The following is a 22160-nucleotide window of genomic DNA, read 5'->3' on the forward strand; positions in this document are numbered from 1 at the left end:
GCTTGTTTAAACAGAGGCTGGGGGGTGACCTGGCTTGGCTTCCAGGCCAGGTTTGACTAGAGGGAGAGGGTCTTTGGCTGGCTGCCCCATTTCAGCCCTCAAGGCCCCAGCTTCTGCCTCCCTCATCCCAGCCTGGTCATTGGTGAGTGACAGAGCCCTGCCACCTCCACGCTGTCCCTGGGGCTTCACCAAGTCTGCAGTCTTACCCCATGGGGAATCTGTCTACCCTGAGGGGAAGGTGCAGGAAGTGCAGTGGGCTCTGGAGCAGTCAGTCAATCTGCAAACACCTTCAGACTTATTTTGCACTGGGCACCATGCTGGCCAGCTGGCACTGGTGATCCCCAGCTGCTGTTAAAGAATACACTAGACTGTAGACACACCCACTGCCCATCCATCCCCTCCCTCACCAAGGCAAATGCTTCTACCACAGTGCCCCTTCCTGCATTTTTACCCTGTGGGATGGCTCTTTTATTTGAAAGTTGCCCTTGTGTTTTATCCTAATCTGATTTCACTTGTATGAAAATGTTCCCAGTAGGACCCCACACATACCCTTAGGACTCTCTGATAGGGGTGATGGAGCCTAGAAGTATGTGCCAGATTTTGGGAGGGGATATCTTGGGGGCTGGTCTGCGTGCACTGGCGAAGTTGGGGCCAGGAGGGCTGAGCTGATGAGGTGGGGGCAGGCAGAGCCGCCGGTGGTGGTGCTGAGGCCGCCTGAAAGGCGTCCTGGGCCTCTAGAGTGCGCACTCCCATTGTCCATGGGTTGCGGGGGTGACAGGTCAGCGAGGGTCACGGGAGGGTTGCCTAGCGTCTGGGAACTCCCATCGCAGTTGCCGTGGCAACTGGGCCAAATCCCACCCCGTTCACATCCTGTGAGGAGATTCAAAAGGGTTGGGGGGCTCTGCACATTAATGGGCTTTTAACTCACCCCCCTTCAACGAGATGGGGGGAATGTCAGGGACTTGGGGGAGGGGAAAAGAAGAATGGAAGGTTTTTTTCCCTTATCCTCCCCCATCTGGCCCTCCTCTGCCCAAGCTACTTAAAGGGATGACAGCGGGGGAAGGGGAGGATTCAGAGGGTGCATTTTCCCCCCACCCCACCACACACACACACACACACTCTCTCTCACACACACACACACACACACACACACACACACACACACTCACACACTCACTCACTCAACAGTTGTCTTTCGTCTGCAGGTCCAGGGCCCATTTCTCTCCAGGACTCTTGCCTGCGTGCCCCAGATCCTGTCTGGTTGCATACCTTCTGCATTCTCCTTTTCTTTCTGGAGAATGAGCCCCTCCTGTGGAGTAGCCAGGGCACGGAGGGAGAGTTGGGGCCTGGACTCTCCAGAGAGGAAGCTTAGGCACATCATACCAGTTCATACCAGCTGCTGGAGAACACTCAGAAACTGCCCTTTCCTACTTGGCCTGGACACAGTGAGAGGAAGGCAGGTAGGAGGTGGGAGGAGCTGGGGAGTGCTGTGGCTGGGAGAGGGCCTTAACCGTCCCCCATTGTACCCCTCCCAGGTCCCTGTGAGCCAAAGGCAGCCCAGTTTCTTAAGCTGGAAAATTCCCCTAGGAGGGAGTAGTGCTAGAAGGGCAGAGTATGGGGCTGGGGCCTGGAGGAGGGATCTGCAGACCCCTGCTTTCTTGGGACTAAAAGTAAGCCAGCAGGAGAGCCCCCAGCTTCCCTCCTAATATGGAATTCTGAGCTCCCTCTTTTTCTCCCCTCCCTCATCTCCCCTTTATGGCAGAATTCTTGTCCCTGCTGATTAGAACTGGGGATACTGAGGAGAATTTGGGGAAGGGAGGTGAATGTTCCTTCTGAGAAAGGATTTATCTTGAGGATTGAAGCGGGGAAGGCTGCATCCTAGGGTCACCTCATCAGGGCAGAACTTGGCCTGGAACCCTCAATGGGAGAGCTAGCTTTTCCCCTGGGGGAGCATCTTTATTCTGAGAACGCCCAGTAGGAATCTTCAGGACAAGAACTCCATCCCCTCCGCCATTGCCCGCACTCCAACCCTACACTGCAGAAGTGGCTAGAGTGAAGCAGCTCAGAACCCAGACCCTGGCACAGACCCACTTCCAGAGAACTCCACAGATACGGGTGGGAGGGAAGTATGTCTATTAGCCACCTCCAAACGCCATGAGTGAGGAAAGTGATCATGGGAACTTTGCACCACCACATCTCAGCCATCCACCACCTTGGTGGTTTCACCTCCTTGCTGGTGGTCAGAGGGTTCCTTCCAGGCACTGAGGACTCTGGCCCTCCCTCTCATGACACCCTGCAGAGCTGGTTTTGGCTGCAGGAGTCGAATGAGTCCTGGGCTGCATCACTGCTGGAAGCGGGCAGAGACCGGGCACTGCTGGTGTAAAGCCTGCCTGAGTTTGAGAGCAGTGGTGCGGGGAATGAAGAGAATGAAGGAGCCCTTTGAAGGATCGCAGCTCCCTCATCCACGCTGCTGAGTTCAGCTGTAAATTCTCATCTCTCTGAGGCCAGAGACTAGTTCCTTGTAGAGCGGAGGCATTTTCAAGGCGCTTGGTGGGGAAGTGGTCCTGAAACCGGGGCTGTACGCCCAGGATGTGAGTCGTCTCCCACCCACATGGGCCTGTCTGTGTCTGTGCATTGCTGGTTTTCATTTTAATGGTTCTAATTTGAGAATGCGCCAATGTCATTTTTACGAGGTTGGTGTAAAAAAAATTTACAGCCTTTTCCAAAAAGCATTTTTTTTTTCCAAGGGAAAAGGGTGCAGAATAACTTCTGGGGTTTTATAGTCTCCTCTCCCCACCTTCCTTGTCCCCCTTCTCTGTGTAATCTCATTTTTATGTCTCTTTGCTGGAGGACAAAGCCTAGCTGGTTGAGAACTTTTCTTCCCCCAAGATCAGTGCCCTTAGTAGTCAGGGCCACTGCTCTCCAACTCCTCCTTCCTGTACCCCTTTCTTCCACCCTCTGGCCCCTGAGGAGTTGCATTTTGAGCGGCAGATGAAGAGGTATTCCTTCTTTACTTTGAACCAATGGGTACGTACTAGGCATCCATTGTTTACTAGCAGTAAGTTAAGTGTCTACCCTGAAAGACTCTATCACTTCCTATTCTAAGTCTTCCAGTGATTTTTCAAGTGTAGAATGAAATAAAAAATCATTGTCCCTGTGTAATCTGGCCCCTGCACAGCTCTGGGACTTCTTCTCAGGCCACTCTTCTCTCAGCCACACTGGCTTTTCAATTCATAATATACCCAGCTTTTCCCACAGCAGGTCCCTTGCACCATCTGTTCCCTCCACCTCAGATACTCTTACTTGGAAGAGTTGCCTCTTCCTGATGTGTCTCCTCAGAGAGCCCTTCCCTGGCCACACGCCACAGAGCCAGCCAGCCTCTGTGTAACACTCACCACCAGCTCAGAGTTTGCTTGACTCTTTGTGCAGTGTATGTCTCAGCCTATTAGAATGTGAGCCCCTTTAAAGACACTGAGTCCCCAGTGCTGAGGACACTGAGTGCCCTGTGGGGCTTAATAACCACTCATTAAATTGTTGCTAAGTTAGTAGTTGTGCTGTGGCTCTGGAGGTAAAAGTGATAGGCTTTCCTGGGGATGCTTTTCTGGTTTGGAATGGGGTGAGGTGGGCCAGCATGCTCAGATACCCTTCTAGTCCCTCCTCTTCCTAAATTCAGCCAATTCCCAGTGAAAATTAATTATGGAGACAATTTAGATAAGACTGAATCCCGGTTTTGCCAAAACCAGCCAGAGGCAGACAAAGGAAGTTTAGAGTTTGTTTCTTTTGGCTGCCCCTCACCACAATCCAAATTAAACCAGAATGTGTTAGTACCTCCTCCATCCCGCCTGCCAGCGCTCGGTTTCTCTTCCCTGTGCAGAGCCCAGTTTCAGGTCTGGTGCATTCAGGTTCTGCTTTTGCCACTGTGTCCCACTGGGCAAATCACTGCCCATCTCTGTATCTCTATTTCTTCATTTATCAGTGAACTAGAAAATTCCTAACTTTTACCTGCTAAATTGATACTGTGACCCACTGCTGGGCCATGAGCAGCAATTTGAGAAATGCTGGACTCAATACCCTCTAACACTTGGAGCTCTCCAGGGCTGTGGCCCATGCTCTTCAACTTCTCATTCTCAGCAGCCCTTCAAGCTCATCCCCCTGATTATCACGTCCCCACCTTCCCGCACACACAAAGAATAAGGCTGGCACCCCAACACAGATCTTGGACCCTCCAGCCTGCTGAAAGGGCTGGTAAACAGCCCTGCACCTGGCTTCCTGCAGACAATGACCCCTCTCCCACTCCTCCCACCAACCCCAAATTCCCAGAACCAGACATAGGAGTGTGATCCCATCCTGGAGGGGAGAGAGAGACCCCACAGCACCAAGACTTGTTTTTCTATTCATAGCAGCTCCCTGTTGCCCCCAAAGCTACAGCTTCATTCTCCTCCATCCCAACCGCCCTCCCTGGATGCCATCCGTTATAAGCCATTTGTTCCTAATTGTGGAGATCCTGCTAATGACTTCTGAATGGGGGATGGGGGAGGAGAGTTCAGCTTCATTACCGAGACTGAGTTCTTAAGCTTGAGGGGAAATGGGGGCTGGGCTGAAAGAGGGTTGGTTAGCAAGGCTTTCTGGGTGGCACCAGGCAAATGACCAGGAGCTGCTGGTGAAAGATCAATCATAGTAATAGTGTTCGTCCAGGACCTACTGGGTGCCTGGCAGTGTGCTAAGTCCCATGTGCTTTTCCACGTGCATAGTCCCATGTGCTTTTCCCAGGAACCCCACAAAGAAAGTATGGGGTTGTGTTCCAGTTTTGCAGAGGAAGAAATGGAGGCTCAAAGAGATGTTGACTTGCCCAAAGTTACCCAGTATATGGTGGAGCCAGGACTTGGATCCGAATCTCTCTTGAAGTCCGTGCATGAATGGACACTACACCTCCCTTAGAGGAAAACTGGATGTCATCCCCAAACCACAGAGCTGGACATTTGGTTTTCAGTCCAAGGGGTAGAAGGAGGGAAAAAGTAAGGTTTGAGAGGCCAAATGACTCCCTGATTCCCATTCTGCTTAAGCCCCCTCTTCCTTCCTCCCCTAAGTTTTCCATAATGGCTTCTTCCTGAAGTGGGTGTCTGAACATCTTACTCACCCAGGGCTGTGTTTGGGTATCTCTTGTCTCTAGGAAAGGGAACCTGAGCCCACCTTTCCCCTGGAGTTTCCTTTCTTGGTCTTCCTCCTCTACCTGCATCTTCACTTCCCTTTCTCACTGGAGGGCTGAACACATGCAGATGAGGGAAAGGGAGATTCGATGGCCTTGCTGTACTCTGCACAGATTGGAGACCCCTTAGTGGGGTAAGCCCTGCTCTCCCACTTCCTAGCTGTGCAACCTTAAGGCCTCAGTTTTCTTGTCTGTAAAATAGGGACATCAATACCTGCTCCACCTAGCTCAATGTTGTGAAGCTTCCATTAAATGTTTGAAAAAGTGCTTTGGAAACTGCAAGGCATATGTTAGCTGCTAAGCTTAGTGCCAGCTGACCGTATTCAGCTTAGACTAAAAGGAGTTTTGTGAGTGGGTATCGCATGGCTGCTGTATACCGGTGGGTGGCGGTGGGGGTTCACAGCTACATTTGACAACATCTGTGCTTTCAAGGAGGCCCCAGTCCGGTTGGCATCATCAAAGAAAGTGGGGCTGGATCTGCCAGAGTTAGGACTCGTTATTTCCCACGTCTCTTGGAGGTGGGAGGTCCAGTGATCTCCAGGCCCCGGTGCCAGGAGGCACTGTGAACACATCTGATGCAGCAGCATGGTAGTGGTAGATGTGACCCTCCACATTCGCCGTGTGAACTCTCCCTTCAGATGGTGAGACTTCAGTTAGTGTTGCCACCTCCTCTGGGAAGCCTTCTCAGACTTCCCCAGGTAGAAGGCCTTCTCTGAGCCCTGGCACCCACCCTCGATTCTGGCTGACTAGTTCCTTATCATTCTTTATAAGAGACTTACCATCATAGAACCTGAGCTGTGAGCCCTGGGGGCAGAGGCCATGTTCTGTTTCTCTATATTCCCAGCATCTAGCCTGGTCCCTGGCACACAGCAGGTACTTCGTAGATGTGAGAGGAGTGGGTGAGTGAGGACCTTCATATAAGCAGGAATGGTGGGAAGGTGGGAGAGGGGAGCCTTGGCCAGACCTAAGGTCTTACCTGGCTCTAATCTGGCCTAAAGGGGAGGGCACTGGCCTGGGCAGGAAGAAGGAAAGGTTGTGGGATGGGGGGGGGGGGGGGGGGCGGGGCAGTGAGAAGGGCCTGTCACACGGAGGGAAGTCTTAAGAATGAGATTGCAAGGTCTTGTCATTTTTTTTCCTGTAAATCATGTAATTTCATGCTCCAGGAAACCACAAAGTAAGAGAGTCAGTAGGGAGTGAATTCAACTCTCCTGGCCACTTCCCCACCCCACCCCAAGAGACTGAGCCCCCAGCTTTCCCCAGAAGCCCCTCCCCTGCTGCTCCCTCCTGCTCCCCAGGGATCTGGAGTGCTTCATCTCCCCGCCCCAACCAGTGTCTCTTTTTGGGTCGCCTAGGCTGGCCAGCCTCTCTGAGTCATCTTCTTCCCCAACCCTTGCGCTCTGGCCTCTGATCCCTGTACCCCCTCCACCCTATCCTACCTCCACCTTTGCAGGACAAGGAGCACTTGTCAGTAGACCTGGAGGGATTTGTAAAAGCAAGGTAGTAGAGGCAGGGACTCCTTCCTGATGACCACCTGACTCCCTGCCTTTCCTCACCCACCCCGGTTCCTTACTCCTCTTTCCACAGTCTTTTTACTTAAAACGTCAGATTTCTGCTTTCCAAAGTGAATCTGAAAGAGGAGAAACATCCTGCTTCCCTCTGGAAGCCCAGGGCACTTCTCTGGGTGTGAGCCCCGGGGAAGGAGGTGGGGTGGGGGTGGCCTGTGAGGAGCACACCACTCTGAGCTCCAGGTTTGCTGCAGGACACATTACTGTCAATAAGCCAGTGCACATTTAGATACCACCCTCAGGTAAACTAGATGTAAAGCCTCGGGAGTCTTGGCTGTTCACTCCGGTGATGAACAGGCGCGAAGGTGGATGTGTGTATATGCTTGGTACACAGTGGTCACGCTCTTCCTTGTTGAACGATGGGTAGTGCAGCCATATCCCACCTTAAAAGGTTTTTCCTTGAAGGTGCTTGTGGTGGGGTTGGAGAATAGGCATCCATATGGAAAAAACAAGTGCATGTGTGAACAAAAGATGTGAGAGTGAGCCACAAGCAGGCTCATTTCGTCTAATAAGTGCGCAGGGCACAAGGCTATGTTGGGGAGAGGCTGGAGGAGGTGAAATGGAGAATTGTTGAGAGATTAATGAAAGTTGAAGGGAGTGAACACTTCCCAAATGCCAACTGGATGCCAAGCATTGGTCCTTTAATCCCCCTAGTAATTTGGAGATGGGTAGTTTCCCAGTTTTGCAGATAAGGAGACTAAAGTGCAAAGAACTGGAATAACTTGCCCAAGGTCGTGGCTGGGATTCAAACCCAGGGCTGCCTAAGATTGGAGCCCTGTGTCAAGGGCTTGGATGCAACTGTACTGGCTCCCAAGGGGGTCTTGAGCAGTCTGGAGGCAGATTAAGTTTTGTACTCCTGAAATGTGGGTTCAGAACTTGCCTTCAGACCTTCCACTGACCCACAGAGAGGGCATAGAGTGCTTGGCTGGCCTCACAGATAATTTCCTGGGCCCTCCTGACTTCTCACTCCCACCAGACATCTCTGCCCATCAGTTTACCTCCCAGGCCCCTCCTACTCCTTGAGTGTCACGCTGACCCACTAGAGCCATTCCTCTTGCAGTCTCTATATGCCTCCTACTCCTGACCCCTCTGGCTCAGTTCAGTCTAAGCCACTGTGGCCACCAAGTCCAGACGACCATAATCCATGCATCTCTATTGATATTTCACCTTTCAGAACTTGATCTAATTCCTCCAGCACCATGCATGTACAATCCTTGAACTCAGAAAGTCACATGGTACTCAGACCTTGTGCCACTGACCCCAGGGCTCTTCCTTCATCCTCCCAACTGTGTGCTCTGGCTCTATGGTGAATCCTACTTTTTTAGCCCCCACCCCCCACCCCTACCCCCTCACAGACTGACTACCCAGTAAGGCAGTTGGCCTTGGAGCCAGGCTTCCTGGACTCAAATCCTGGCTCTGATACCTCCTAGCTGTATGATCTTGGGTAAATTACTTAACCTTCTGGAGACTCTGTTTCCTCATCTGCAAAATGGGACAGTAATCCCTACCTCATAGCCTTGAAAGATTAAATAAGCTCTTTCCTAAACAGTGCCTGACCCATAATAGATGCTCAACAAATAGTTCTGATTTACTAATGCCCTAAGTCCACCCCCTTTACTTTCCTCTAGAGCCCTTTTTTGACTATTGGGCCCTTTCATTTGCTGCCCCCATTGAGTCCTAACAAAACTTCACTGGGTCCCAGGATGGCTTAGAGGCTCTGATTCCTGAACCCTGACTGCTCTTCTCAGTGACTCCTACTGCCCTTACCCCAAGCACTTATGGACCGGTGACCCTCTTACCCCTGAGACCTTCCACCTTACCCTGAGCTCCTGCTTACTGCCCCAAACACGCCCTAATCCCTGGATCCCACCCAGCCTCCCAGGCCATTGCTGACTCAGCCCCTGTCTTGCAGGCTCTCCAGGTGGCCCGGCAGTTCCTGCTGCAGCAGGCCTCGGGCCTGAGCTCCCCAGGGAACAATGACAGCAAACAGTCTGCCTCTGCTGTGCAGGTGAGGAGGAGAGCACCCTGCTGGCTCTGGGCTGGGCTGGAGAGTGGGCCTGGCGCAGAGGGAGGGCGAGGACCCGTTGGCGAACTGCTCTTGCCAGGCCCAATGCCAAAATGTGGGCAAGTTTTCAAAGCACATACAGTCACTGCAGGGGTTGGGCAGAAAGACTTCCACTTTCTCTCATCTCCACCTGATCAGCCAGACCTTCCGCCAGCTTGGCCTCTTCGTCCCTGTCACTCAAAGTTTGTCTGCAGCTCTCCCTGCCTGTTTGTACCTCTCACTGTTTCCTCTCCCCTCCCTGTTCCCCTCGGTCTCTCTCGGTCACTTCTCCTGTTTCTGTTTCTGCATCCCTGTAGGTCACTCCCTCTGTCCCTCTCTGTTCCCTTGTCTGGGTCTCAGCCTCTCCCAGGGGATCTCTGTTGCTGGCTGTCTCGTCACCAAATCTCCCCCTTCCCTTATCCTCCCCCCTTTCCCCTCACCCACCAACTCTCTCGCAGTCTCTCCATGCTTCCTGTCTCTTGATGTCTCTCTGTCTCTTTTGTTTTCCTTTGCACAATCTGCCCTTTTTTCCCCTTCTCCCTTCCCCCCAGCTTGCCAGCCCATCTGGCTGGCTGGGGAAGGAGAGATCTGTGGGGGGTGGGCAGGGGGGTGGGGGAGCCAGGCCTTCTGTTTACCTTTTGTGTCACAAAGAACTTGGGAGAATTGCAGTCTGAGTCCGGGTGGGGTCACTACTCGGGCAGCCACTCCCCTCCCCCTCTGCCCAGCCGCCCAGCATCCCTGCTACCCCCCACCCCTCCCCCAGCAGAAGGAGGCTCAGAATTGGGGAAAGGATTAAGCCAGGCTTTGAAAGGAAGTTTATCTAAAGAAGGAAGGGTGAGCATGGTTGGTCCTGAGCCGGAGGTGCTCTGGAGTCTGGGCTGGGTGCTGAGGGAAGTAAGGAGGAGCATGGGGTGAGTGCAGGGTGCTTAGAGAAGGACCCAGGACCAGGCTTTGTCCTGGGTGGAGATTCCAGTTCTCTGACAAAGTCTGGGTTTTATATAAAACAAGTCTATGTTTGGAAAAAGTTCAAGGTGCCCAACAGATGTGCAGCCTTAGCAGTAACCCTCTTTTAAAAATTTGGACCCTAAGGAGACAACCCTCACAGGGAGGAGCTGGGCAAAGAGGGGGGCATGGCCTGGGGTGGAGGAGGGGAAGACACAATCTGGAAAGTCAGTAAAGGGAGGAAGAGAATGATCTCATCTGGATGACTGAAAAGGTTCTCATACACATGCTGGTCAGAATTGGTTCTCTTTAAATTAGTGACCCCCACATACACTCCCAGGGTCTGAAGTGGTCCTCGGGCTTCCACTCTGAATCATCCCCACCCTGGGCCCAGCTTAGAACAGGAAGGAGTGTTCCCTCAAACCAGAAAGGGCCTGCTGACCCAGTGCAGGAGGGAAGGAGCTTGATGGTCATGGAAGGGACTGGGATCGGACATCCAGAAGGACTTCTCAGATGAGGATTAAGTGTCACAGATCTGAAATAATTGAGAGAGGAAGGGAGACTATGGAATCTTCCTTAGGAAACTCCCTCCCTCTAAAATGAGAGAGGCCTAGAGGTCTCGTTCAGGGTCAGAAAGACAGATAAAATGACCCTTTTCTCAGGCCTTCTCTCTCCTTGTCTCATTACCTTCCCAAAATTGATTGATTGATTGATTGATTCATTCATTCATTCATTCATTCATTCCGCAAATACTTCCTGACTACATCCCAAACTAAACAGCTGACATTTACAGAGCGCTTACCATGAAGTAGACACTAAGCACTTTGAAGATGTCTCATCTATCCTCACAGTCCTATGGGAGAGCTACTATTCCAGTCCCATCTTGCAGATGAGGAAACTGAGGTCCAGAGAAATGAAGAAACTTATCTAAAGCATACAACAAATAGAGGACAGAGGGAGGATTTGAACCCAGTAGCTCCAGAACTCACACTTTTAATCTCTGCATTGTGACGATCCCTTGTGCTTGGCACAGTAATAATGCCAGTATTTCCCAGGTGCAGAAGCCTGGGCCAGATGGTTCTCAGGGTCTGGGGGAGTTGGGGGTTCTTGAGGCCATGGAGCTATGCCTCCCCAGGAGCCTGGATTCCCCAACTATATTGATCCCTCTATTTCTCCTCCAATCCTGGATACCTTCCTTGCCTTCTGCCCCTATTCCTAAGTTTATTATCTCCAAAGAGGTGGGATCCTTGTCCTTAAGTAGGGCCCAGGGCCTTGAAATGCTCTCCTGTGAGCTCAAGACTGGTGAGGGTCTGGGGAGAGCAAGGGCTGTGCTCCTCACCTGAGCAGAGGAGTGCATCTTGAGCCTGAGTGCAGTGGATAATGAAGGGAGATCAAAGGCAGCTCCTTTCCCAAGGGTCCCCACAGAACACTGCTCTGCTCCCCAGCAGGATTTTCTGCCCACGCACCTCCCAGACACATTCACCACCCCTCTCCTCCAAAACCAGCTTCAGAAGAGTTTCCAAAACTGTATCAGGTCTCCAGCTCCAGCCTAGTGAGGAGCCCTCCTTCCAGGCCTGGGCCCCACCAGGGAGAGGCCCATGATAGAAGGCCGCACAGGTGGCTGGGAGTTGGGGGCATGGTGGGGGCAGAGGTGGCTGGGGCCTTGGCTTCGTCCATCCCCATCTGGCATTTCCAGAAGTTCTTCTTTATAGCTCACTGCTGTCTTTCCTTGCTGCAGCTCCAGCCCAGAATTAGTTTGAGGACTTCCTTTTGGTCATTTGCAAGACAGTTTAAGCCAAACCAAGCTCTGGCCTGATTTCCCCACATTGTCCCCAACTCACAGGGACTCCATACTTAAGGCTGAATTTGGGTCCTTGACCCTGGCTCCAAATTGCATTAATTCCCACCCTCAGCCCTCAAATAAGCTTCCTGTATGTTAGGCACTCTCCCTGTTCCTTTCAATCAGGCCATCCAGCGGAGCACACTGTATTCATGGTGGGTGCCAGGTCCCTGAGGGAGGGGCTAGAGGCAGCTGCCAGCATTTAGCCCAGGGCTTACCCTGCCAGGGCTTCAGTAAGCACTTAGCTGCCCCTCTCCAGATGGTGACTCTTGGGCCCTGCTGAGCCTGCTAGCTGCAGAACACCCATCCTGAGGCATCTGAGTCTGGTGAAGGGCCGGCAGGGACACCAGAGGAGCTCAGTTCAGTTCTCAGACCCCCAAGGTGCATGGGGAGAGGTGGATGAGGTCAACTAGCTCGGGAGATCAGCATGCGGCAGCTACTTCCCCAACCCTTTGTGACCCCACTGGGCCACCTCGAGAGGAGTGCACGCCGTATAATCTCTCCAGATCTCGGTAGCAGCCTCCAGAGGCTGCTGCTCATCCAAGTGGCAGGAGCAGCAAGTGCCAAGAAGGCCTTCCAAGGTCATCTTTTCCATTCCCCTGCTTCCAAGGAAGAAAGGCCCAAGGAAGGAAAGGCCACATCCTTTTTTCGAACCTTTTTTCAAATTCCCCTGTCAGTGACTCACAGTCCTGGTGCCTGGGAAGATCTTCGGAGTGTCTGGTCTCAGTCCCTCCTGTTGCAGACCGTGTTCGTCTCTAGTTGAGCTATAGCAGCAGTGAGACTGAGTGGCCTGGTGCCTTGGTCCTCAGTGACTTTCGTCTAGCAGCACCCTTAAGGCCCACCAGGGGACGAGAGAAAGAGGGGAAAGGAAAACTACAGAATGTTTTAAAAAGTTATTTTCTTCACATTTATATAGGATTTAATGGCATGCAAGTCACTTTCACCCCTACTCCCACTGTCCCTTCAGGGTCGGGGTTGGGACAGGTTATTGAACCTCCCTGGGCCTCAGTTTCCCCATCTCATCTGTGAAATGGTAACGATGATGGTACCATCCTCACATGGTTGCCGTGAAGATTCCCTGAGATAAACATATAAAGGTCTTAGCCAGGTGCTGTGCCTGGCACGTAATAAGCAGTCAGCAACATCCTCTAATGATGTGGGGAGGGCAGGTGCCCCAAATCCCAGTTAGCTGACAGGGAAAGTGAGGCTTGGGATTTCAAGACTAGTAAATATCAGGGACAAAAACCAAGGTCACCAGACTCAGAAATCTAGGGCTCTGAGTTCACCCCCACCAGGATGCCTCTCTTTCTTGGGCAAACCCCCCGACCCCCACCCGGGAGGAGGAAAGAAAGGACAGTCCGTGGTACTTGTTCCATGTCTTTGGATGCCAAAACCCACCTTCTTTGAGCAGCCTCCCCAGCTGCCTCTGGAACTCCCAACAACAGACTTAGGGGCTGGCTCTGGAGTTGGGTCTATACCATTGTTTGCCTCCAACCCCAGGCCTCCTCATCCACCCCTGCCGCCTGGCTTTCCAGAGACTCCTTCTGGGATGACACCACTGTAGAGCAGGAAGTTAGCCTTTGGGATCTCAGCCTCATCAGCCCCCTCAGCCTCTGGAGCTCCCACCTCCACATGCCATGCTCTCCCTAACCCTTCTCAAAACCTGCCCTGGGGTGGGGCAGGCAGCTTAGGATGTGAAAACCCTGGGAGCCATGGAGTATGCAGACCTGCGCTTGAATCCCAACCCTGCCACTTAAGGCTGCCAGACTTTTCTGATCTCCTCACTGGTTAAAAATGAGGTTAAAAAAAAGAAAAACACTCCTATGGGCACATCCCCCTCTGGCCTAGAGGTTCCTTAGAGCCTTCATTCACATGGTATATCCATGACTAAAGAGCTAGGTGTTACCTGTCCTGGGGCCCTGTGGATAGAGATGGGCTGGGATAAAGGAGTAAAGTCCAGGGCAGGGGTAGCTGCTAGTGGGGGTCAGTGTGGGTGTTGGGAGCAGTGGGATTCCCCGACCTCCTTGGATTCACTGTACCTCCCTGGTTGCTTCTCTGCTTGGGGATTTCCTAATCCATGGCTTAAGGGGTGGTTCAAGGCTGAGTCCTGCGCCTGCCAGGGATTGAAAAGAGAACCACCTCCTCCTCCTCTGCCCCACAGGTGGGGCCGAGGCTTGGGGGAGGGTCCCCTGAGGACCTAACCTGTCACAGCCTAGGACAAGTCCCTGCACAGCACTCCTCCCTGGCTGGGTGAGCCCTGTACCCTTCCCTTCCTGCCCCAGGGCTGGGAAAGGGGCCTCTGAGGAGCTGGGAAAGGCATTTCAGCTCAGGAGGGCAAACAGTGAGTACCTGCTGTGTGCCAGGGACTCTGCTAGTGCTTAGGAGTGAGAGAGGAGATTAGAGGATGTATGCATGGGGTCCCAGAGTGGAGGGGCGGCAGACAGCCCCATCAGGGCACCTGTCCTGCTAACACAGGAACAAGACAACATAGCTGCGTAGACCTGCCTGGCCACGACTGCACAAGCCTGGGGGTTTCAGGGGAGGTGGGGCTGGGAAGAGAACAATTTCATTGCTTTTCTCTGAATCTTGTCCCTCTCGCTGGATTCTTTGGGCCTTCTATAAAGGCCTGAGCCAGGGCAAGAGGCAGAAAGCTGTTCCACTTTGAGAATCCTGAATGTTCCAGCCTAGAAGGAATTATCTCTTACAGCCCAATCTCTGATGTTTTATGTTTGAGGAAACTGAAACATAAGAGGGAGCAAGCGGCTTGCTAGAATCACACAGCAAGTTCAGTGCAGAGCTAGCAGCCGAAGCCTGCCCTGCTAACTCCCTCCCTACCGTTCTTTCCACCCCACAATAGACATAGCTCCGCACATGCACACACATCAGGATCAGGATGACTCCAAGACTACTCCGTGGGCTTCAGCTCTGGCCACTGTGTGTGCCTTCCAGGCAGGTGTGTCAGGTGGGCCACGTTTTGAATCCTCTTCATGCTGTAGGCTGCCCTCCCAGCCAGGCCCTCCTTGTAGGAAGTGGTCTCAAAATAGACTGCGTGAGACTAGGAGTGGCCTGGTGTGCTGCCCTTCCCCATTACTGGGGGGAACCAGTGAAAACATGGGTTCTACTGACCAGTGTCACGAGGGCCTAATCTTCCTGCTCTGAGGACAGCACGTTCTACGATAATAGCCAACCTTTATATACACTTGCTGTGTGCCAGGCCTTGTCTTAAGTATTCACTGATTAGTCTTTATGGTAACCTTAATAGGTAGGTGCTATCACTGTTTTCATTTTAGAGATAAGCAAAACGGACAACAAGGAGGTAAGTTACTGTCCAGAGAGACAGCCAGCAGATAGCAGAGCCAGAACTGGAACCCAGGCAGCTTCCCTGGGAGCCACTCTGCCATGCTGTGAGTGGGGCCCTGGGTGGTGCCTCCTCCTGGGGTGGAGTCAAGGGGACGGGGCTAATGGGCCAAATCCTGCAGGTGCCCGTGTCAGTGGCCATGATGTCACCGCAGATGCTTACCCCGCAACAGATGCAGCAGATCCTGTCACCCCCGCAGCTGCAGGCCTTGCTCCAGCAGCAGCAAGCCCTCATGCTCCAGCAGGTGAGTCTGGCCCCAGGGCAGCTGCTCCTCCTCTGCCTGGCCTGGCTCCTCTCACCCTGTTTACACCTCACAGAGGGCCCAAGCTGTCCCAGAAACCAGAGGGACTGCTCAGGCTAGACTGATCTGCATTCCTCTAGGGTAGTGGGGAGAGGTCAAAGGTCAGGCATCTCTCCTGGCAGCCCCGCCCCCACAATACTTCCCCATCCTCCCTCCCTGCATGCTGGCCCCAATTCTATCTCCTGAACTGCAGGGAAGGGCAAAGTACTGGAACATCTGGCACCTTGTCCCCTGTGACCTGTTTAGGAGATCCACCAAAAGCTGGGAGGGTTCAGAGCTGTGGGAATGAACACCCCCCCGACCCATCCCTTACCCCCTTCCTCCCCACCCAGGCCCTGCTCAGGGCCCCTCCAGGCAGACTAGGGAGAGCCAAGCCATGTTTTAGGGAAACTTCCCTCTCCTGCCCCCAGGAGCCCAGATGGGACAGGGCTGGGGTTGTTGTGGGGACAGCAGTCCCCTGCCAGTGGTAATCCTCCCCCACCCCCAGCTGCAGGAGTACTACAAGAAGCAGCAGGAGCAACTCCACCTGCAGCTCCTCACCCAGCAGCAAGCTGGGAAACCGCAGCCCAAAGAGGTAAGGGGCTGTAGCAGGGCCCACCACCACCCTCACCTCCTACCCAGAGGCTGGGTGTCCAGAGCCAGTCAGGAGGGAATTGCCTTGCAGGAATAGTAGAAAAATCAAGAAAAGGTTGAGGAAGAGGGGACCAAGGAGCAGCGTGCGGGGAAAGGAGATGGTGGTCCTTGTGTGTCTCCATCTCCCCGCATCCTCATTCGTTCTGCCTCTCCTTGCCTTGTGTTGTCTCTGTGCACATGGGTGTAGACAGGTGTGTGCATGCCTCCCCCATGTGTGGCGTCTGCCGGGCCACACTCATGTGCAGCTGCCTTGTGGTCATGCCATCTTCCTGCCCTGTTGTTTCTTCATGACCCAGCACCTCAGCCCTCCCATCCTTGTCCCGTGAATCTCTGAGTCCCTCAGCAAACCACCTCCCCTCACCTCAGCCTACCCTAGCTTCTTCCCTTTCTTGTCATGTCTTGCCCTGTCCCTCCAGCCACCCCTCCGTCTCCTCTCAGAGTTCCCCAGCCTACACCCCCTGCCCCATCCGAGTTTTCATACCAGGTCCGGGAGGCCCCTCTCCCCTGGGTCCCAGACCTGTGCATCCCTCCTGCTGCCCAACCACAGCCGCAAGCTCTAAGTTTCCTCTTCCGGAAGGCTGCCCTGACACCAGGCATTCTCCAGCACCCCCAGTCTCTCCCCCTCAGCAGTCTTGTAATTGCTGTGTTATCGGCCACTAAATCTCTAGGTTGGGTTTATCCTGTGTCTCTGTATTGAATAGCCAGCCCCCACCCTACCCCATTCTTCCCACCCCCAGCAGGCAGGCAGAGACCTACCTGCTTCTCAACCCACCCAGGACATGCTTGGTTCCTGGGACTCAGAAAAGACTTGCTACCAGCCTGACTTGTCAGTGCCTGTGTGAAGAACTGAATGGGCGGGGGCAGGCAGAGCGGGTGAGCCAGTGAGCACAGGGCGCTTGGGCAGTAGCGATGTGACTGCTGTCCGAGCCTGGGTCCCAGTGAGTCCCGCTCAGACTCCTTGATTCTCTGTATCTAAAAAGCAAGAGAGGAAAAGAGCTGGGGGAGAGAAAACTCCCTCCCCAGAGCAGAAGGGGGCACCCCGGGCATGTGGGAAGGGTGGCAGGCAGGAGTGGCCCCCAGAATCTGACAGGCTCATGGATCATTGTGATGAAGCCCCCCCCCAGGCGTGCACAGCTGCGGTGCAGGGAGCTGAAGCAGCGGAAGGAGGGAGGAGGGAGGAGGGAAGGCGTCGTGCTGCGTGTCTGGGTCTGGCTGTGTGTGTTTGCGCGCGTGCGTGCGTGCGTGCATGCGTGTGTTTACTGCGAGGAGGCATGCAGCCTTATGGAAGCTGGGCCGGGAGCAGAGACGCTGCAGCTGCAGACGCCACAACGACAGCTCCAGGGGCTGACAGGCCCTGGGAGGGGGTGGCTGCAGGGTGGGGGCCAGATGGCATGCCTGAAGCTGATGGCACCCCTCTCTGCCCGCCCCCTCGGGCCCCTCACCAGGCGCTGGGGAACAAGCAGCTGGCCTTCCAGCAGCAGCTCCTGCAAATGCAACAGTTGCAGCAGCAGCACCTGCTCAACCTGCAGAGGCAGGGGCTGGTCAGCCTGCAGCCCAGCCAAGCCTCCGGGCCCCTCCAGACCCTTCCGCAAGGTGAGCGCCCACCACTCCTCCCCTCCCAGCCCTAACCCCACAGCCCTGCCTGTACCCGAGAGCTGGCAGCCCCTGCTCTCTGGGGCCAGGTAGAAAGCCGAGTGTTCGTGGGGCCCTGCCAGCCTCCCCTGTCTCTCCCACAGCAGCTGTCTGCCCAACAGACCTGCCCCAGCTGTGGAAGGGTGAGGGTGCCCCCGGGCAGCCTGCTGAGGACAGCGTCAAGCAGGAGGGGCTGGACCTCACTGGCACGGCCGCCACTGCTACCTCGTTCGCCGCCCCCCCTAAGGTCTCACCCCCCCTCTCCCACCATACCCTGCCCAACGGACAGCCCACTGTGCTCACATCTCGGAGAGACAGGTACAGGGGCCCATGCTGGGAGGGGCACCAAAGCCCTGCCTGGGGCTAGACCTTGCTCCGGAGGGCTGGCCCTGTGACAGGGACTGGGAGGGAGGGGTGGAGCCTAGGGACTGGAGGTTCACTCCGTCTCCCGGGTGTACAGATGGTGCTTGGCCTCTGGGAAACCTGTATTAGGGGCAAAAATGTCACCAGCAGGGGAGCTGGAGCTCAGCTGAGCACAGGGCCACTGGGGTCTTCAAGGTTCCTGATCGCCACCTCCCTGCTGTCCTCCCAGCTCTTCCCACGAGGAGACCCCCGGCTCCCACCCCCTGTATGGTCATGGAGAGTGCAAGTGGCCAGGCTGTGAGACCCTGTGTGAAGACCTGGGCCAGTTTATCAAGTATGTGTCAGCCCCAGCCACTCCCCCGGCAGCCTTTCCCCATAGGGCCCCTCCCCCAAGCCTGCCCACTAGCTTACCCCTTCTGGGGGCCCTCACTAGCTGTACTACTGTCCTCACTCCAGGGGGCTCTAATTCTTTCTCTGCCCCTGACAGACTCGCTGAGCACCCACTCCCTACTCCATCTGTATTCCCAGGCCTGCATTCCCCCAACCCCATCCCCAGCACAAGGTGGGGGTAGAAGGAGGAGGAGAGGACAAACATAAGCATTTCTCCACCCCCCACCCTCCCCAGCTCCCTTCCAGCCTCAGCCCTGGGGAGTGAAGGCGAGTGACAGGCTGAGGGCCCAGGACAGGCAGGACGGGAGGCAGACAGGCGGCTGGCAGCAGGCGGCCAGCTGCCACAGCCATGCCAGGCTCTGTCACTGACTGATTAACTCTGCTGTCTCTCAGACCCTTGCAGCATCAGGGTCAAACAAATTGTTTTCACGCTTCGTCAGAGGTTTACTTAATTAGTTCATTTGCAATTAGATCTCTCTGTAGCTGGGATTTTAGCAAAGACATCAAAGGAGGCTGACTGGAAGGGAGAAGCCTTCCTCCATTGCCCCATTTCCCCACCTCTTTCTCTTCTTTGTATCTCTTGGTCCGTCTGCTTTTCAGGCTGTGGGTGGGATTAGAGGATAGGATGGGAGGATGGCGGCAGCAGGGAAACCTGAGCCAACTTTCTCTCCTCCTCCCCTCCCCTTGAAGACACCTCAACACAGAGCACGCCCTGGATGACCGGAGCACGGCCCAGTGCCGGGTACAGATGCAGGTGGTGCAGCAGCTGGAGATCCAGGTGTGGCCCGGAGGATGCTGGGGAGGGACCTGGTGGGCTCCAGCCCCTGCCCACCCACAGCACTGACTTGCTAGGTGGGCTCTGTTGGGGGGGTCTCATGGAAGAGTCCTATGGTCAAAGCCACCATCTTATGCTTTCTAGGTCCTAATGACCATGGTTGTGAGGTGAGGACAGCTGGATTCTGAGGGGTAAACCAAGGTTGGGGGCGTCTCTGCTGGGAGGTCCAGAAGAGACTCACTCTACATAGCAACAGCAAAAATAATATTAACTGCTAACATACGGAGCACTTACTTTGTGCTGCACTAAATACTTTATATAGCTCAAGGAATCCTCTCAACAACCGTATGTGGTGGGTACCATTATTCTCCCCATTTTCCAGATGGAGAAAATAGGCACACAGAGCTCAAGTAACTTGCCTGTGAGCAGCAGAGCTGGGATTAGAACCCAGGCAGCCTCGCTCTCCCGAGGGAGTCTCCCATTTACTTGGGAGGGGACACTCGGTAGCACACGGTTCCCAGGAGGCAACTCAGGGCAGCTCCTCCGTGCTTACCCCGTGCATACCCCATCCCTCTGGCACGTAGCAGAGCTCCCTGCTGTGAGAGGGTGGCCATGAAAGACCCATTGAGTTTATGAAGGGGGTGTCAGCCATTCACCCATTCCTGCGTCTGCATTCAGTATTCGAGGCCCTCACACACAAGTGCCACTGCACAAGGCACAGTGGCCGTCCTCTGTGGGTGGGTAGGAAGAAGCTCCCCAATGTGTAGAGGCAGGGATAAGCTCAGCCAGGACACTCTGGGAGGACCTAAATGGTCACCGTCCAGGGGAGAAAGGGAGAGGCTTCGTGGAGCTGGCAGCCCCTGAGGGGCAGAGCATTGCTGAGGCCTCCCTAGAGCAGGGGACAGAGGGAGCCAGGATTCTGAGGCCAGGAGGCAAATGGGGGTGGGAACCAGCAGCCTTCTGAAGGGCTGGTAGTGGAGGGGTGGGACGTCACTGCCTCCAGGGTTCAGCCTCCCGCTCACCTCCTCCTTTGCCACCCTCCACAGCTCGCCAAGGAGAGCGAGCGGCTGCAGGCCATGATGGCCCACCTGCACATGCGGCCCTCGGAGCCCAAGCCCTTCAGCCAGCCGGTGAGTGCTGCTGCCCTCCCCATGCCTCCCAGAGCCTTCCACAGCCCCTGGAGCCTCGGGACCCCCACCTTGGGCACTGGTCTCAGTACCCTCCCCATTGCTCACAGCTGAACCCGGTCCCCGGCTCCTCATTCTCCAAGGTGACCGTCTCTGCAGCAGACTCATTCCCAGATGGTCTTGTGCACCCCCCGACTTCGGCCGCAGCCCCTGTCACCCCCCTACGGCCCCCTGGCCTGGGCTCTGCCTCCCTGCATGGTGGGGGCCCAGCCCGTCGGAGAAGCAGCGACAAGTTCTGCTCCCCCATCTCCTCAGGTAAGGGCAGGCTGGGAGCTGCAGGGCAGCTGCAGAGAGAGGCTGTTTTTCCCAGCTGGGCCCCAGGTCTGGCTACCTCACCCTCTGCCTGTCTCCGCAGAGCTGGCCCAGAATCATGAGTTCTACAAGAACGCCGACGTCAGGCCCCCTTTCACCTACGCCTCCCTCATCCGCCAGGTGAGCAGGGCTGGGAATGGCACAAAGGTGCCTCCCCCAGCCGCCACCACACCCCTGTCTCCAGGAGGGTCCTGGGGCCAAGTATCGTAGCTTTCCGGCTCCCTCTCACACCACTCTCTTTCCTCTCTGCTGTGCAGTCTCTCCTGCGGGCTGAGCCCCATCAGCCTGCTGCGTAGGGTCATGTGTCTCTGAGGGTGCACACTCTGCTCTTCCTACTGACCCCCACCGTGGCATTCATGCACTCATTTCCGTGTACGCACCCTCCCCATGATAGACTCAGGGTCGCTCCTTGTCTGCCTCCTTCCTCTTTTTTCTCTTGAGCCCATGATCTGCATGTCACCAGTGTTCATGTAATATTCACACTCAAGCATGAACATACATGGACACGTACATCCTCCCTGATGCCCCACACAGGCAAGCACACCCTTGCACACATTCTCTCACACACACTGTGCTTAGGGTGCCTTTTGCCAAAATCAGGATAGACGTCAAACAGCCTCCACCCTGTGGACATCTCTCACAAGAAAGACAGGACTGACTGCTGTCTCTCTCGGTGCAGGCCAAGTACTTCTCCAGAAGCAGCTCCAATCCTCTTTGTACAAATACATAGCCCTTGGAGGCTCCTGCCCCCTTTATCATTGGCCAGGCTGTAACCAGCCTGTCCCTCTCAGGGGACTCACCAGCTACCACCCATCTTTTTACCCACACATATCTGAGCAGGTCTTCTCACAAGGTGAGCTCAGGGCCAGGCAGAAGGGAGAGACACTGGCAGCGGGCTGTGACCCTTCAAGGCCCAGGCTGATGGTTCCTTTGCTTGTTTCTTGCTTGCAGGCCATCCTGGAAACCCCTGACAGGCAGCTGACCCTGAATGAGATCTATAACTGGTTCACCAGGATGTTCGCCTATTTCCGCAGAAACACTGCCACCTGGAAGGTGAGGCAGGCCCCGTCCACCTTCTGGGCCCCAGTCACCTTGGACCTTCCATATCCCATGGAGACCAAGGCTGCCTAACAATTAGTTCCCTAAACCATTAGTTCTGTAGGAACAGCCACCCCAGAGTCCAGCCAGGGCTGCATGCCCACGCCCCCCTCAACAGGAGCTGTGGGTTGTTCCAGAACCTCCTTTTTATGATCCCTTCCTGCCAGCCTGGTGTTGCCTCCTTTCTGGGAAGCAGTCCTCTTCTCTAGGGTGAAGGGCCCCAAAGACGCCAGCCCCATGAAGTAGGGCTTCTAGGAGTTGGTAATGCCCAAGCTTGGTACATTCAGCCTAGGCTGAATTCACAGAGACCCTAAAGGTCTGGATACCTTGGCTTAAGGTGCATGTTCTAAAGCCTGCAGTGGGGCTGGGGAGGTGCAGGTGTAGACAAATGGATGGACCAAGAGCCGTGGACCACACACTGGGGCACTGACGGCACTCATAGGCCTCCTCAGCTCTGCCATCCCTGGCAGGAAGATAATTGTTTCCATCCAATTAGTTATTTCAGCACCTTCAG

At 54.8% G+C, this 22160-nt stretch overlaps 1 protein-coding gene across 14 annotated transcripts in view; it reads left to right on the top strand.

Annotated features, from left to right (window-relative positions):
- Nucleotides 1-22160, top strand: part of FOXP4 (forkhead box P4) — a 52793-nt gene that overhangs the window by 22030 nt on the left and 8603 nt on the right. For 3 of the 14 annotated variants that reach the window (XM_035295590.3, XM_035295591.3, XM_078370668.1), the window contains 11 exons: nt 8684-8779; nt 15077-15199; nt 15744-15830; nt 17335-17482; nt 17626-17839; nt 18114-18218; nt 18965-19052; nt 20096-20179; nt 20287-20491; nt 20592-20668; nt 21500-21601. In XM_035295590.3, coding sequence (XP_035151481.1) covers nt 8684-8779; nt 15077-15199; nt 15744-15830; nt 17335-17482; nt 17626-17839; nt 18114-18218; nt 18965-19052; nt 20096-20179; nt 20287-20491; nt 20592-20668; nt 21500-21601 — 1329 coding nt within the window. Of the gene's footprint in view, nt 1-8680; nt 9650-15076; nt 15200-15743; nt 15831-17334; nt 17483-17625; nt 17840-18113; nt 18219-18964; nt 19053-20095; nt 20180-20286; nt 20492-20591; nt 20669-21499; nt 21602-22160 lie in introns of those variants that run through there. The other 11 variants (XM_035295595.3, XM_078370669.1, XM_078370670.1 and 8 more) reach the window with 9 other exon arrangements.

The sequence above is a fragment of the Callithrix jacchus genome, chromosome 4, assembly GCF_049354715.1.
Source record: "Callithrix jacchus isolate 240 chromosome 4, calJac240_pri, whole genome shotgun sequence".
Taxonomy (NCBI): domain Eukaryota; kingdom Metazoa; phylum Chordata; class Mammalia; order Primates; family Cebidae; genus Callithrix; species Callithrix jacchus.